This window comes from Mangifera indica, chromosome 19 (genome assembly GCF_011075055.1).
Source record: "Mangifera indica cultivar Alphonso chromosome 19, CATAS_Mindica_2.1, whole genome shotgun sequence".
Taxonomy (NCBI): Eukaryota; Viridiplantae; Streptophyta; class Magnoliopsida; order Sapindales; family Anacardiaceae; genus Mangifera; species Mangifera indica.
The window spans coordinates 10,958,818-10,977,025 of record NC_058155.1 but is presented as its reverse complement, the minus strand read 5'-3'; the positions used below and the strand labels follow the sequence as shown (position 1 = coordinate 10,977,025).

The following is an 18,208-nucleotide window of genomic DNA, read 5'->3' as shown; positions in this document are numbered from 1 at the left end:
ATTTTTTTTATTACTGCCCCTGTCCTTGTCCTCGTCCTCGTCCTCGTCCCCTTTCCTTTCCCCGTTTCTATTGGGGAATTTCCCTCCCCGTTAAGGTTGGGACCTTTAAAATTGAGCTCAAATTGTCATCCCTAATGTGTATGTGTATGTAGGTAGGTAGGTATGCATATGTACGTATATAGATACATACATACGTACGTACACATATATACATATGTATACGAAGATGGTTTACACGCATCTATATGCTTGCATATGCATATATATACATATAAACTAACCATCTTCTTGCTTTTTAAAAAGTATCAACATGGAAGAAAAACATATGGACAAAATATACAATTGGAAAATTAGAGTTATTGTTGAGCGAAATCAAACTCATCTCAGAGAACTTCTGAACAACTTGAAAGGATCATACTAATTAACTTGAAAGAATCTAATATGACAAAGACATAAATGAAAATAATTAAAAGAAAATTAGCTTTTACAAATCTATCCTATATTCATCTATAACAATTGATTTTATACAAAATTAAAAAAACTGAATATTTTCTTTATGAATGGAAGATAAAAGATTTTTGTCAATGTTTTCCTTTTTGTCAAAGAACTGATCTGCAAGTGGTGGTTGAGCTTCCCTACTGATTGATTATACATATGAAATATTCTCCACAACCTTGTTAAATTTATTATAAACAAAACGATTAACATTAATAACAATAAAAACCAATATCTAATGGAAACTCTTTTAACATTTCCGTTTGCTTCCTAAAACCCTTCATTAATCTCAACCTAATAAAAAAAAATATTCAACTACCCTAACATACATGAATGTTTTTATTTTGTGTCCTGATTCCACAAATAACATATAACTCAAAATTTTCATACTTTAAAGTAATTGTAACAAAATACTGTAGAAAGTAAGACGCAAACATAATTTATCATGGTTAGGGTTTTGATCATATCAACACAGAAAAAAAATAAAAGAAAGCACTTTCTTAAACTACTTTTCCTTTCCCCAGAATTCTTTTAAAAAAACAGTGAACAATGCACCCTGGCTACAGTGCCTGGATTGTCTTGTTAATGGCATTGTAGAGAATGAGACAATTTCTCAAGCTAGAAATGAACACTTGCTCTGACAGTTGCCTCGATATACACCTGTCAAGGCATCAAGGAAGAAAAAAAAAATATACAAATATATAAGCACACGTACGTATAAACCAACCATCCTCTTGCTTCTTAAAATGAATCAACAAGAAAGAAAATCTTACGGGTATCAAAGCATGCAATAAAAAAATTGAAGTTATTGTTGAGTGAAATTTGGCTCACCTCAAAGAATTTCTGAACAACTTGAAAAGATCATACTGATTAACTTGAATGAATCTTATATGATAAAGACATAAGTGAAAAAAATTAAATAAAATTAACTTCTAAAAATCTAGCTCTACAATTCATCTATAACAATAGATTTCATACAAGATAAAAGAAATCTGAATATTACCTGTCTTTATATAAAAGGAAGATAAAAGATTCTTGTCAATGTTTTCCATTACATTAACTATATTTTCAGTAAATACTTGATGAGTGAATCAACATTGCTAGACAACTTATAAAAAAAAAAGGCTATGTACAAGCAAAAATCTCTTTGAAAAATTAAATGATATTGCAAATAAATTAAGTATAAAAATATTAAATAAAGTTATTGTATTAATTAACACAAAACAATAAAAGATATACCATAGACATGTCCAAGTGTCTACAAGAGCCTGATGTGATTGTTGATAACCATTCCCATAATCTCAGGGCTAAAATGTAATCTACAACCTTCACTGTTGACCCAAACTTCAAAGTATATTTAAGAAGCCAAAACCAATTAACACACTCGTTTGTATATCAATACTCACATATCAAATATATGTTCATCACCACATACATACATACATTAGAAATTGAATTACCTTTTGAAGATCAGAAGCTTAAGCTGTCAGCTTCAATGCTTTGACTGCCGTCGAAAACTTCCAAACATTCTCAAAGAATTGACCCGCAAGTGTGGTTGAGCTTCCCTGCTGATTGATTGTACATTTGAACTATTCTCCACAACCTTGTTAGATTTACCATAAACAAAAACGATTAACATTAATAGCAATAAAAACCAATATCTAATGGAAACTCTTTTAAAATTTTCGTTTGCTTCCCAAAACCCTTCATTAATCTCAGCCTAATAAAAAAAAATATTCAACTACCCTAAAATACATGAATGTTTTTATTTTGTGTCCTGATTCTACAAATAACATATAACTCAATATTTTCACACTTTAGAGTAATTGTAACAAAATACTGCAGAAAGTAAGGCACAAACATAATTTATCATGGTTAGGTTTTTGATCATATCAGCACAGAAAAAATAAATAAATAAAAGAAAACACTTTCTTAAACTACTTCCCCTTTCCTCAAAATTCTTTAAAAAAAACAGTGAACAATGCGCCTTGGCTACAGTGCCTGGATTGATCTTATTAATGGCATTGTAGAGAATGAGACAATTTCTCAAGCAAGAAATGAACACTTGCTCTTACAGTTGCCTTGATATGCAGCTGTCAAGGCATCAAGGAAGAAAAAAAATGCATATATATACATACACACACGTACGTAGAAACTAACCATCTTCTTGCTTTTTAAACTGCATCAACAAGGAAGAAAATCTTACGGGTATCAGAGCATGCAATAAAAAAATTAAAGTTATTTTTGAGTGAAATTTGACTCACCTCAGAGAACTTCTGAACAACTTAAAAGGATTATACTGATTAACTTGAATGAATCCTATATGACAAAGACAAAATTGAAAAAAATTAAATAAAATTAGCTTCTACAAATCTAGCTCTGCAATTCATTTATAACAATAAATTTCATACAAGATAGAAGAAATCTAAATATTACCTGTCTTTTTTTACAAAAAGAAGATAAAGTATTCTTGTCAATGTTTTCCATTATATTAACTATATTTTTATCAAGTACCTTGATGAGTGACTCAACATTGCTAGACAATCTATAAAAAGAAAAAGGCTATGTACAAGCTAAAATCTATTTAAAAATTAAATGATATTGCTAATAAATTAAGTATAAAAATATTAAATAAAGTTATTGTATTAATTAACACAGAACGGTAAAAGATATACCATAATGTCCAGGTGCCTACAAGAGCCTGATGTGATTGCTGATAACCGTTCCCATTGTTTATTTGCTTCCATTCATGATATGCTTTCAGGGCTAAAATGCAGTCAAAAACCTTCGCTGTTAAACCAAACTTCAAAGTATATTTAAGAAGGCAAAACCATTAAAACACTCGTTTGTATATTGACACCAAATATATATTCATCCCCACATACATATATATATATTAGAATTGAATTACCTTTTCAAGATCAGAAGCTTAAGCTGGCAGCTTCAACACTTTGATTGCCACCAAAAAGTTCCTTACATTCTCAAAAAATTGATCCGCAGATGGTGGTTGAGCTTCCCCGCTGATTGATCATATATATGAAATATTCTCCACAACCTTGTAATATTTACCATAAGCAAAGCAATTAACATTAATAGCAGTAAAAACCAATATCTGTACAGTGCATTTGCTCAAAATACGGCAAGAAAGTGTAAACTCTTTTAACATTTCCATTTGCTTGTCAAAACTGTTCATTAATTTCAGCCTAATAAAAAAATATTCAACTACCCTATTATGCATGATTGTTATTATTTTGTGTCCTGAATATACAAAAAACATATAACTCAAAATTTTCACAACTTAGAGTAATGTAACAAAATACCACAGAAAGTAAGGCACAAATATGTATGAGCATGTATATAAGTATAAATGTATATGTATGCATATGTTTGTGGATGCATATGTATATATATATGTGTATGTGTATGTATATGTGTATTGTATGTATGTATGTGTATGTATATGTACATATGAATATATGTGTATATGTATGCATATGTATGTCTATGTATATGTATGTGTATGTATAAATGTATATACATATATGCGTGTATGTGTATGTACGTGTATGCATATGCGTATGTGTATGTATATGGATATGTATGCATATGTATATATATGGATATGTATGCATATGTATGTATGTATGTATGTATGTATGTGTATGTATGTATGTATGTAATGTATATGCATATGTACATGTATATATACGTATATGTGTATGTGTATGTGTATAAGTAGGTAGCCCATTAATACCATCGTGAAGGTGCTGTTGGTCATAGTAAAGCACTAGAACTACTGTTTGAAAGGGGAGCTGGTCATTTTGTGCGGCATGAACACAGGCCTCTCGAGAAAGCTTCTTACAGTCCATCAAGCTGCAAACTTTCTCCCTCTCCAGGTCACTTTGAGTAGGATGAGCCTGTGAATATTGAAGCAAAAGATTGATCAAATTGAACATAATGCACCTTGAGGTAGATGCCTATGGCTCTCTATATATCCCATCCTCTATTACCCTTGATTGCTCTGGAATAAGTTCAGCAAGACTAATGAATTTCGCGACAGATAAGTTACAATCGGAGGCTATCTCAGCAAGGCAGTTCTCCATTAGCTTCCCAACCTATTCCATATCACTTATTGTGGGAGAAACACGATCCGTTGAACTGTCTACATCAAACAATGTATCCCTGGTAAAAGAATACACAGGAATCAATAGATCATCCAATACAGCATGTCCCAATTGCAAGGCCATTCTCTTCTCCAAATCAAGTCGGCAAACAACTGTTGTTTCAAGATATACTGCAGATCGAAGCAGCATTAGTACAATGCTAGCCGATAATGCATTCTTTTCCCTTGGCAGAAGACTCACTTTTGTTTCTAAGACAACCCTCTTTTCATGTTCTTGTTGAGGCTCAATTTTCTTCCTCCCTTCTACAAATATTTCCTGCATCAGAAAAGAATTTCAGGTTCAATTCTCCAACAATAGGTTAAAGCAACTCAATTTCTGGGTTGAGATCTCAACAAACCTCGAAGAGATCTCTGTGCATACAGCACAAGTACAGGACCAAGAACATATTGTTTAAATCCCCTTCCCATCATTGGTATCAAACCCCGTTGGAAGATATCGATTCGAAAAATAGTTAAATCTTCTGCCCACCAATCAATAATGGCCCTTGGATGAGATGCCATGGTTGAAATTGCTTCCTCAGTACCATTCTCAGCTCTACCAGACATGGAAAACTGGTTTTCTTTACAAGCTATGTATGTTATTGCATTTATGCCACGACCACCAATTTTACTTTCTCTGCAATTGGAAGTAGGCTCTCTGACATATGTAAAATGGTAACTGCTACTGCAAGGCTCTTGAGTGCTACTTCGTTCAAGTAAGCGTCAGCTCTTCCAACCAAATTTCCAACTGCATAGCCCTCAGTCATCTCAAGATACTCTGCCGCACATCTAAGCAGGGAAATGTTTTCTGTGTTGATCTCAAAATTAATTCCACAGCAGAATTTTGCTGCAAGTTCAAATGCCTCTGCCCCTGCCCTGCCCAAAGCATCAGAGACTTCAATAACAGAAGCTCAGCTTCACCAGAATCAGATACCAGCTTCCTTATGTATCCACATTTTGAGACTAATGGAAACTGCCATTATTGTAGGAGATAAAATAGTAAACATATCACTTATTGACTTGAAACTGAAAAGCAAGAGTTGAGAGGAATCACACCTTATGTAATGAAAAGGAAGTTCCTCTAACATGAAAAGTTACATCACTAGGAATCTCCTGGAAGAACATCCTGAAACAGAGTAAGGAAAAATAAGGACTTGAATAAATCATATAAACATGAGTTTAAACTTGAAGTGAATGAGGAAAAAACAAAGGGTTGGTCACTGGTTCTCTTAAGGGCAGTGGACAGGAGCTCCTCCTTCTTAGTGGCCATGTTCAGAGTGGTAGGCGCATCTATGTTTTTTGTTTCTCTCTGATTTCTTGTTGTGGTTTACTAATGATTCTTCACAAGTATACATACATACACACATACACATGCATATGTATGTGTATATGTATGTATGCATATGTATATGCAAGCCTATGCATGTGTATGTATATATGTGTAGCATATGTATGAGTACGAATATGTATGTGAATGTTTGCATGCGTATGTGTGCGTATATGTATATTATATGTATATGTATCTGTATATATATGTGTATGTAGGTATGCAGGTATGCATACGTATGTATAAGTGGAGGTATGTATATGTATGCATGTATATATATGTGTATGTATATGTAGGTACGTATATGTATGTAGAAACGTAGGCATATATACGTGTATGTGTATTAGGGATGACAACAGGGAGGGGATCTCAATCCTCATCCCCACTACGAGGATGAAAACGATTCTCCGTCCCCTAGGAGAAAAATCCCAACCCCCCATACCAAAAAAATCTTTTTTTTTATATTTTATAAACACAGTATAAATATATTAAATAACAAAATTTATAAACACAATATAAATATATTAAATAACAAAATTAAGTAAAATTAAAATCAATCCATTATTTCAAATATCATAAATATAATATATTAACTATTTTAATATGCACAACAAAAACCTAAATAAATTTAAAAAACATAAATAATTTAAAACTATAAAAATATATTAATATTTTAAATAAACATATTAAAATAAAATGACAAGGATAAGGGCGGGGAGGGGACACATGTATCCCCATCCCCTGCCCGTCCCCGATTGCGGTAATTTTTTTTATCCCCCTTTCCCGTTAATGTTGAGGCCCCTAAAGTCGAACTCAAATTGTCATCCCTGATGTGTATGTTTATGTAGGTAGGTATGTATATGCATATGTATACGAAGATGGTTTACACGCATGTATATCCATATGCATATATATACAAATAAACCAACCATCTTCTTGCTTTTTAAAAAGTATCAGCATGGAAGAAAAACATATGGGTATCAAAATATGCAATTGGAAATTAGAGTTATTGTTGAGCGAAATCAAACTCACCTCAGAGAACTTTTGAACAACTTGAAAGGATCATACTAATTAACTTGAAAGAATCTAATATGACAAAGACATAAATAAAAATAATTAAAAAAAAAATTAGTTTCTACAAATCTAGTTTTGCAATCCTATATTCATCTATAACAATTGATTTCATACAAAATTAAAAAAATCTGAATATTTTCTTTATGAATGGAAGATAAAAGATTTTTGTCAATGTTTCCCTTTATGCCACCCATATATTCAGCAAATACCTTGATGAGTAAATCAACATCACTAGACAACCTATAAAAATAAAATGATACGTACAAGTTAAAAACCTTTTGGAAAATTAAATGATATTGTTACTAAATTGAGCATAAAAATATTAAAAAGAGTTATTTGTATGATTCAACATCATTGGACATACATATAAATCATCTTTTTGCTTTATAAAAATTTTAAGAGGCACACATTTGTAAAGTCTTATCAGTTGCAATCTAAAAAGATTACTTGAGAATTATCTAGTTGTAATTTAATTTAAAAGGCATCAACATGGAAGTAAGCAAAACTCCTTATAGGTACCAAAGTATGCAAACAAAAAATTAGAGTTATTGTTAAGAGAAATCAAACTCACCTCAAGGAACTTAGTTATAAGTTCGTCTGAACAACTTGAAAAGATCATACTAAAAAACTTGAAGGAATCCTATATGACAAAGACATAAGTGAAAAAAATTAAATAAAATTAGCTTCTACAAATCTAACTCTGCAATTCATCTATAACAATAGATTTCATATAAGATAAAAGAAATCTGAATATTGCCAGTCTTTTTTTTACAAAAGGAAGATAAAAGATTCTTGTCAATGTTTTCCATTACATTAACTATATTTTTAGCAAGTACTTGATGAGTGAATCAAAATTGTTAGACAACCTATAAAAAAAAAAAAAAGAGGCTATGTACAAGCTAAAACCTATTTGAAAAATTAAATGATATTGCTAATAAATTAAGTATAAAAATATTAAATAAAGTTATTGTATTAATTAACACAAAACAGCAAAAGATATACCATAGACATGTCCAAGTGTCTACAAGAGCCTGATGTGATTGTTGATAACCGATCCCATTTTTCGTTTGCTTCCATTCATGACATAATCTCGGGGATAAAATGCAATCTACAACCTTCACTGTTGACCCAAACTTCAAAGTATATTTAAGAAGCCAAAACCAATTAATACACCCGTTTGTATATCAATACTCACATACCAAATATATTTTCATCACCACATACATATATGCATTAGAAATTGAATTACCTTTTGAAGATCAGAGGCTTTAGTTGTTAGCTTCAATGCTTTGACTGCCTCCAAAAACTTCCTTGCATTCTCAAAGAACTGATCCACAAGTGGTGGTTGAGTTTCCCTGTTGATTGATTGTGCATATGAAATATTCTCCACAACCTTGTTAGCTTTACCATAAACAAAACGATTAACATTAATAGCAATAAAAACCAATATATAATAGAAACTCTTTTAACATTTCCGTTTGCTTCCCAAAACCCTTCATTAATCTCAGTCTAATAAAAAAAAATATTCAACTACCCTAGCATATATGAATGTTTTTATTTTGTGTCCTAATTCTACAAATAAAATATAACTCAAAATTTTCACACTTTAGAGTAATTGTAACAAAATACTGCAGAAAGTAAGGCACAAACATAATTTATCAGGGTAAGGGTTTTGATCTTATCAACACAGAAAAAAAAATAAAAGAAAACACTTTCTTAAACTACTTCTCCTTTCCTCAAAATTCTTTAAAAAAAAATAGTGAACAATGCACCTTGGCTACACTGCCTGGATTGATCTTGTTAATGGCATTGTAGAGAATGAGACAATTTCTCTAGCCATAAATGAACACTTGCTCTGACAGTTGCCTTGATATGCACCAGTCAAGGCATCAAGGATATATATATATATATATATATATATATATATATATATATATATATATATATATATATGCACACGTACATATAAACCAACCATCCTCTTGCTTTTTAAAATGCATCAGCAAGGAAGAAAATCTTACGGGTGTCAAAGCATGCAATAAAAATATTAAAGTTATTGTTAAGTGAAATTTGGCGCACCTCAGAGAACTTCTGAACAACTTGAAAGGATCATACTGATTAACTTGAATGAATCCTATATGACAAAGATATAAGTGAAAAAAATTAAATAAATTTAGCTTCCACAAATCTAGCTCTGCAATTCGTCTATAACAATAGATTTCATATAAGATAAAAGAAATTTGAATATTACCTATCTTTTTTTTACAAAAGGAAGATAAAAGATTCTTGTCAATGTTTTCCATTACATTAACTATATTTTCAACAAGTACCTTGATGAGTGAATCAACATTGCTAGACAACCTATAAAAAAAAAAAGGTTATGTACAAGCAAAAATCTCTTTGAAAAATTAAATGATATTACTAATAAATTAAGTAAAAAAATATTAAATAAAGCTATTGTATTAATTAACACAGAACAGCAAAAGATATACCACAGATATGTCCAAGTGTCTACAAAAGCCTGATGTGATTGTTGATAACCGTTCCCATTGTTCGTTTGCTTCCATTCATGACATAATCTCGGGGCTAAAATGAAATCGACAACCTTCGCTGTTGACCCAAACTTCAAAGTATAATTAAGAAGCCAAAACCAATTAATACACTCGTTTGTATATCAATACTCACATACCAAATATATTTTCATCACCACATACATATATACATTAGAAATTGAATTACCTTTTGAAGATCAGAAGCTTAAGCTGTTAGCTTCAACGCTTTGACTACCGCCAAAAACTTCCTTACATTCTCAAAAAACTGATCCGCAAGTGGTGGTTGAGCTTCCCTGTTGATTGATTGTACATATGAAATATTTTCCACAACTTTGTTAGCCTTACCATAAACAAAACGATTAACATTAATAGCAATAAAAACCAATATCTAATGTAAACTCTTTTAACATTTCCTTTGCTTCCCAAAACCCTTCATTAATCTCAGCCTAATAAAAAAAAATATTCAACTACCCTAGCATACATGAATGTTTTTATTTTGTGTTCTGATTCTACAAATAACATATAACTCAAAATTTTCACACTTTAGAGTAATTATAACAAAATACTACAGAAAGTAAGGCACAAACATAATTTATCATGGTTAGGGTTTTGATCATATCAACACAGAAAAAACAAAATAAAAGAAAACACTTTCTTAAACTACTTCCCCTTTCCTCAAAATTTTAAAAAAAAAACAGTGAACAATGCGCCCTGGCTATGGTGCCTGGATTGATCTTGTTAATGGCATTGTAGAGAATGAGACAATTTCTCAAGCTAGAAATGAACACTTGCTCTGACAGTTGCCTTGATATGCACCTGTCAAGGCATCAAGGAAGAATATATATATATATATATATATATATATATATATATATATATATATATACACACACACACGTACATATAAACCAACCATCTTCTTGCTTTTTAAAATGCATCAGCAAGGAAGAAAATCTTATGGGTATCAAAGCACGCAATAAAAAAATTAAAGTTATTGTTGAGTGAAATTCGGCTCACCTCAGAGAACTTCTGAACAACTTAAAAAGATCATACTGCTTAACTTGAATGAATCCTATATAACAAAGACATAAGTGAAAAAAATTAAATAAAATTAGCTTCTACAAATCTAGCTTTGTAATTCATCTATAACAATAGATTTCATACAAGATAAAAGAAATCTGAATATTACCTGTATTTTTTTACAAAAGGAAGATAAAAGATTTTTGTCAATGTTTTCCATTATATTAACTATATTTTCAGCAAGTACCTTGATGAGTGAATCAACATTGCTAGACAACCTATAAAAAAAAGGCTATGTACAAGCTAAAATCTCTTTGAAAAATTAAATGATATTGCTAATAAATTAAGTATACAAATATTAAATAAAGTTATTGAATTAATTAACACTACACAGTAAAAGACTTATCACAGACATTTCCAAGTGTTTACAAGAGTCTGATGTGATTGTTGATAACCGTTCCCGTTGTTCGTTTGCTTCCATTCATGATATAATTTCGGGCTAAAATGGAATCTACAACCTTCACTGTTAACCAATTAATACACTAGTTTGTATATCAATATTCCCATACCAAATATATGTTTATCACCATATCCATATGTATATTAGAAATTGAATTACCTTTTGAAGATAAGAAGCTTAAGCTATTGGCTTATACGGTTTGACTATTGCCAAAAAATTCATTACATTCTCAAAGAACTGATCCGCAAGTGGGGGTTGAGCTTCCCTACTGATTGATTGTACATATGAAATATTCTCCGCAACATCGTATATCAATAATCTCATACCAAATATATGTTCATCACCACATATATATACACATTAGAAATTGAATTACCTTTTGAATATCAGAAGCTTACGCTGTCAGCTTCAATGCTTTCACTGCCGCCACAAACTTTCTTACATTCTCAAAGAATTGATCCGCAAGTGGTGGTTGAGCTTCCCTGCTGATTGATTGTACAAATGAAATATTCTCCACAACCTTGTTAGATTTACCACAAACAAAACGACTAACATTAATAGCAATAAAAACCAATGTCTATACACTGCATTTGCTCAACATACGGCAAGAACATTGAAACTCTTTTAACATTTCCGTTTGCTTCCCAAAACCCTTCATTAATCTCAGCCTAATAAAAAAAAAGTTCAACTACCCTAGCATACATGAATGTTTTTATTTTGTGCTCTGATTCTACAAATAACATATAACTCAAAATTTTCACACTTTAGAGTAATTGTAACAAAATACTGCAGAAAGTAAGGCACAAACATAATTTATCATGGTTAGGGTTTTGATCATATCAGCACAGAAAAAAATAAATAAAAGAAAACACTTTCTTAAACTACTTCCCCTTTCCTCAAAATTCTTTTAAAAAAACAGCGAATAATGCACCTTGGCTACACTGCCTGGATTGATCTTGTTAATGGCATTGTAGAGAATGAGACAATTTCTCAAGCAAGAAATGAACACTTGATATGCAACTGTCAAGGCATCAACGAAGAAAAAAAATACATATATATATACACACATGTATGCATAAACCAACCATCTTCTTGCTTTTTAAAATGCATCAACAAGGAAGAAAATCTTACGGGTATCCGAGCATGCAATAAAAAAATTAAAGTTATTGTTGAGTGAAATTTGGCTCACCTCAGAGAACTTTTGAACAACTTGAAAGGATCATACTAATGAACTTGAATGAATCCTATAGGACAAAAATATAAGTGAAAAAAATTAAATAAAATTAGCTTCTACAAATCTAGCTCTACAATTCATCTATAACAATCGATTACAAACAAGATAAAAGAAATCTGAATATTACCTGTCTTTTTTTACAAAAGGAAGAAAAATGATTCTTGTCAATGTTTTCCATTACATTAACTATATTTTCAGCAAGTACCTTGATGAGTGAATCAACATTGCTAGACAACCTATAAAAAGAAAAAGGCTATGTACAAGCTAAAATCTCTTTGAAAAATTAGATGATATTGCTAATAAATTAAGTATAAAAATATTAAATAAAGTTATTGTATTAATTAACATAGAACAGTAAAAGATATACCATAATGTCCAGGTGCCTACAAGAGTCTGATGTGATTGTTGATAACCGTTTCCATTGTTCATTTGCTTCCATTCATGATATGCTTTCAGGGCTAAAATGCAATCAAAAACCTTCGCTGTTGAACCAAACTTCAAAGTATATTTAAGAAGGCAAAACCATTAAAACACTCGTTTGTATATCAACACCAAATATATGTTCATCCCCACATACATATATACATTAGAAATTGAATTACCTTTTCAAGATCAGAAGCTTAAGTTGGCAGCTTCAACTCTTTGACTGCCACCACAAAGTTCCTTACATTCTCAAAGAACTGATCTGCAGGTGGTGGTTGAGCTTCCCCGCCAATTAATTGTGTATATGAAATATTCTCCACAACCTTGTAATATTTACCATAAGAAAAACGATTAACATTAATAGCAATAAAAACCAATATCTGTACACCGCATTGCTCAAAATACGACGAGAAAATGGAAACTCTTTGAACATTTCCATTTGCTTGCCAAAACCATTAATACACTTGTTTGTAGTTCAATACTCACATACCAAATATATGTTCATCTCCACATTCATATATACATTAGAAATTGAATTACCTTTTCAAGATCAGAAGCTTAAGCTGGCAGCTTCAACTCTTTGACTGCCACCAAAAAGCTCCTTACATTCTCAAAGAACTGATCCGCAGATGGTGATTGAGCTTCCCCGTCGATTGATTATATATATGAAATATTCTCCACAACCTTGTAATATTTACCATAAGCAAAGTGATTAACATTAATAGCAGTAAAAACCAATACCTGTATAGTGCATTTGTTCAAAATACAACAAGAAAATGGAAACTCTTTTAACATTTCCATTTGCTTGCCAAAATTGTTCATTAATTTCAGCCTAATAAAAAAATATTCAACTACCCTATTATGCATGAGTGTTATTATTTTGTGTCCTAATTCTACAAATAATAGATAACTCAAAATTTCCACAACTTAGAGTAATTGTAACAAAATACCACTAAAAGTAATGCACAAATATGTATGAGCATGTATATATGTATAAATGTATATGTATGCATATGTTTGTGGATGCATATGTGTATATATATATATGTGTGTGTATGTGTATTGTATGCATGTATATGTATATGTACATATGAATATATGTGTATATGTATGCATATGTATGTGTATGTGTATGTGTATGTATATGTATGTATGTATGCATATGTATGTGTATGTATATATGCATATACGTATATGCATATGTATGTGTATGTACGTGTATGCATATGAGTATGCGTATGCGTATGTATATGTTTATATGTATATGTATATGTATGTGTATGTATATATATGGATCTATGTGCATATGTATGTATGTGTTTATGTATATATGTATGTATGTGCATATTTATGTGTATACATATATGCATATGTATGTATAAGTATGTATGTATGTATGTGTGTGTGTATGTATGTATATATGTATATACGTATACGCATATGTATGTGTATGTATATGTATACGCATATGTATGTGTATGTACGTGTATGCATACGTATATGCCAACCATACTTTCAGCAAATACCTTGACGAATGAATCAGCATCACCAGACAACCTATAAAAAAAAAAAGTTATGTACAAGCTAAAATTTCTTTGAAAAACTAAATGATATTGTTACTAAATTAAGTACAAAAATATTAAATAAAGTTGTTTGTATTAATTAACACAAAGCAAAAAAAGGTATACCACAGAAATGTCCAAGTATAAACATGTCCAAGCGCCTACAAAAGTCTGATGTGATTGCCGATAACTCCCACTATTCATTTGCTTCCATTCATGATATGATTGCAGGGCTAAAATGCAATCTACAACCTTCGCTGTTGAACCAAACTTCAAAGTATATTTAAAAAGGCAAAACCAATTAATACACTCGTATGTATATCAATACTCACATACCAAATATATGTTCATCTCCACATACATATGTACAGTAGAATTTGAATTACCTTTTCAAGATCAGAAGCTTAAGCTAGCAGCTTCAACTCTTTGACTGCCACCAAAAAGTTCCTCACATTCTCAAACAACTGATCCACAGGTGGTGGTTGAGCTTCCCTGCCAATTGATGGTATATACAAAATATTCTCCACAACCTTGTAATATTTACCATAAGCAAAACAATTAACATTAATAGCAGTAAAAACCAATACTTGCACACTGCATTTGCTCAAAATAGGCAAGAAAATGGAAACTCTTTTAACATTTCCATTTGCTTGCCAAAACCTTTCATTAATCTCAACCTATTAAAAAAATATTCAACTACCCTAGTATATATGAATGTTATTATTTTGTGTCCTGATTCTACAAATAACATATAACTCAAAATTTTCACAATTAAGAGTAATTGTAACAAAATACTACGGAAAGTAAGGTACAAACATAATTTATCATGGTTAACGTTTTGATCATATCAACATAGAAAAAAAACAAAAGAAAACACTTTCTTAAGAAGTAAATAATGCACCTTGGCTACAGCGTTTGGATTGATCTTGTTAATGGCATTGCAAAGAATGAGACCATTTCTCAAGCAAGAAATGAACGCTCTCCCTAACGGTTGCCTTGACATGCCCAAACACCCAACTAAGCTTTCAAGCTATGCAACTGCTTTTAACCTGCAAAATCAACACAAAATGAATGAACATTTTTTCTGCTTCATTGCTGAAAATCCAGATACAAACACCGAAATAAAGAGTCAAACTGAAAAATGGAAAAAAACCTGAAATTGAAAAAGGATTAAGGTTGTTTACTAGGTCCCTGAACAATTTACAATATGGTTTTCTCTCTATTAAACAATTTAATATCTCTGTATGGTTTTCTTTTTTTTAATTTCTAAATTATTAATAATTTACAATATGGTTTTACGAATTTTATTCATTGTTATAAATTTAAATTATATTGTAATAAATAAAACTGTTAAAATATATTTTAATAGCATAATATCACCATTAATTAAGTTACAAAATGCAAAAAACAATGATTGATAGATAATTAAAAAAATTGGCTGAAAAAGAAGAAAACAATATTGTCGTTCACTAAGTCGACTATAAAAGTTCAACGGATCTCGATACAGGTGCTAGAGAAATTCACAGTACAGAAACACTAAGAAAAAACAAGCCCACCCACCATGATTCATTAATCATCAAAGTTTCAAGCAATGAACAACAGATTCTAACTTGTTAATGTGATTCAATAAGACACCTAATTAAGCAAGGTTTAAAAAAAGAAACACATATGAAAATGGTTTTCCTTTATGCAGGAATATGAAAAATTTATTAAATCCCTGCATCCTTGAAACAATAACATATGGCCATTTTTACTGTTGACAAACATAATGCAAAGAATGCTACAAGTCAGGGATTCAGGGAAAGCACCATAGATACTACACAGAATTTTAATTATCAATTAGCATAAGTGAATTCCAGGGACAAAAATAACATTCAAATGACTAAATAAGACTGGCTTCATTAATTTCATAGTAATAAAATAAAAAATTACCAACATATCAATAACAGAAACAACTTGTACTCACTGACTATAAAGATTAAAAAAAATATTAAAAAACAAAAAAACATCATTGAATTGGAAAACAGAAAAAACCCATTTCCAGAAACAGACTTTAAATCGATTCTTCCAATTAAAACATAGAATTAAGTCAGCAATCTACAAGGATAGTACCTGATTTTATGAGTCGGATCAATAACATGAATCATTCAACCTTTGCAGGTAGCAGTGATCACTTCCAATTAAAACATAGAATTAAGTCAGCAATCTACGTAGAATTGGAAAACAGAAAAAACCCATTTCCAGAAACAGACTTTAAATCGATTCCTTCCAAGGATATTACCTGATTGTATGAGTCGGATCAATAACATGAATCATTCAACCTTTGCAGGTAGCAGTGATCACCGACCATAATCAATGTGCCGTTACGGGGAAGATTCCAGCCTGTAACATGGAGGACCATCCGGGGCTCCTTTCGTATTTTTACCATTTTTGGTTACTACTTTACATAGTTGTGGATCCAATTATCCAATTATGCATCATTGAATACATAACCCAGTTTGACTTGAACGTCAAGGATTTGAACTTTTTGGAAGATATAAAAATGGATCCCCAACTCTCTTTGTAGCCAAACTGTTTTTATAACATCTAAAACAAGAAAAAAGCGTGAATTTACCCATTTTCCAACGCTATAAGATGCTAGAAACTATGAAAGATGGAGTAGAGGCAACTTGAAGAAAGAAATTAAAATGAAATTTGCTCTTTATTTATAATTTCGGGATATACAGTAATGTTCTAGAAATCTGTAGTCTATGAACGCCAAGATTTCTTAGAGAAATTTAATTGAAAAAGAAGTGTATTAAGAGGGAAAAGTTAAAAATATCACTGTTATTCGATTGAACAAAACTCATAGAAAATAAAAAGAACCGTTCGGTTTGTGAGTAGACATCAAGAACAATTACATTGAATATTAGATTAAAAAAACACTGAAAGCCTTTTCTTTTACATTATCAGGGGCCTCGTAAAACAACCTTAAATTCAAGATTATTGAAAAGAATAAAAAAAGAAAAAGGAAGGAAGATAGACCAACCTCCATGTAACCCAGTTCTTGCCGCACTCTCCATAAAAATCCGGTCTTCTTGTTCCCTGCAAGAAAAAATTAATTTTTCATTACGAAAAAGAAAACCGTTAAAAGGAATACAAACTCAAGATTATTAAAAAAAAGAAGAGGAAAAAAGATTGAACAAATTGTACGTCATTGAACTAAATTTATAAGCGAGAGGCTAGGGATTTTAAACGGTCCTTTTTTCGTTATTTTTAAATTAAAAAAAGTAGTGAACCATTTGATTTGCCACGTAGGTGACATCAATCAACGGATGCAAAGCAACATATCTTTTACCTGGCCAAATATTTTCTTTGTTAATATTGTCAAATGGTAGTGCCCGTGGGCGGCGTGCACTTTAACAAAAATTCAATTTAATAAAAATAGGATAAAATATTTAATAATTAAAAAAATAAAATTATTTTGGACATTATTTTTATTATTTACTTCAATAGTATACCAATCTCACCATTGACTGACCCCATTGATTTTCTCAATGGATTAATATTTGATCCGAATCCGAAAAGATTACATTTTGTAGAAGAGCCATTATATATTATATATTATATATATATATATATCTATATGCACAAAGTTGAATTTGAACATATAGAAATTTACTGCATCAAAAAGAGCTACGCACCCTTCACAGATTTTATAGGCAAAATCATACACGACTATTCACAAATGGTGCCAAAGCTCCAGAGTTGTAAGGGGAAAAAAAAACCATGGAAGGAACAAGAGGTTAGCTAGTTTCTGTCTGAATATATTTCAGTAACATCCTTGTTACATCATCAACTGACTGTAGAAATAAAGGAAATCTAACGATGCTGTTTTGTGTGGAAGAACTCACAGTCAG

General features: G+C 31.0%; 1 protein-coding gene, 1 long non-coding RNA gene and 1 pseudogene across 2 annotated transcripts; all 3 read right to left on the bottom strand.

Moving 5' to 3' along the window:
* Positions 1-635: 635 nt before the first annotated feature.
* LOC123202917 (BTB/POZ domain-containing protein SR1IP1-like) lies at positions 636-4,647 on the bottom strand. Its single transcript, XM_044619066.1, has 3 exons — positions 4,506-4,647; positions 4,250-4,412; positions 636-673 (listed from the first exon to the last, which is right to left on the bottom strand). Exons 1-3 carry the CDS (start codon positions 4,596-4,598, stop codon positions 636-638), a joined length of 294 nt encoding a protein of 97 aa, XP_044475001.1. The 5' UTR covers positions 4,599-4,647.
* Positions 851-1,385, bottom strand: LOC123203374. Its single transcript, XR_006499291.1, has 2 exons — positions 1,327-1,385; positions 851-1,155 (listed from the first exon to the last, which is right to left on the bottom strand). It is a non-coding gene; the product is annotated as an uncharacterized LOC123203374 (long non-coding RNA).
* LOC123203371 lies at positions 4,645-17,523 on the bottom strand (annotated as a pseudogene).
* Positions 17,524-18,208: the final 685 nt, after the last annotated feature.

Coding starts and splice junctions, on each gene's coding strand:
- LOC123202917 (XM_044619066.1), bottom strand. CDS start 4,598: ATGGAGAACTGCCTTGCTGAGATAGCCTCCGATTGTAACTTATCTGTC. Junction 4,413..4,505: donor TTATTCCAGAGCAATCAAGG/GTAATAGAGGAT, acceptor CAATATTCACAG/GCTCATCCTACTCAAAGTGA. Junction 674..4,249: donor CCAACAGCACCTTCACGATG/GTATTAATGGGC, acceptor AAATTTAACAAG/GTTGTGGAGAATATTTCATA.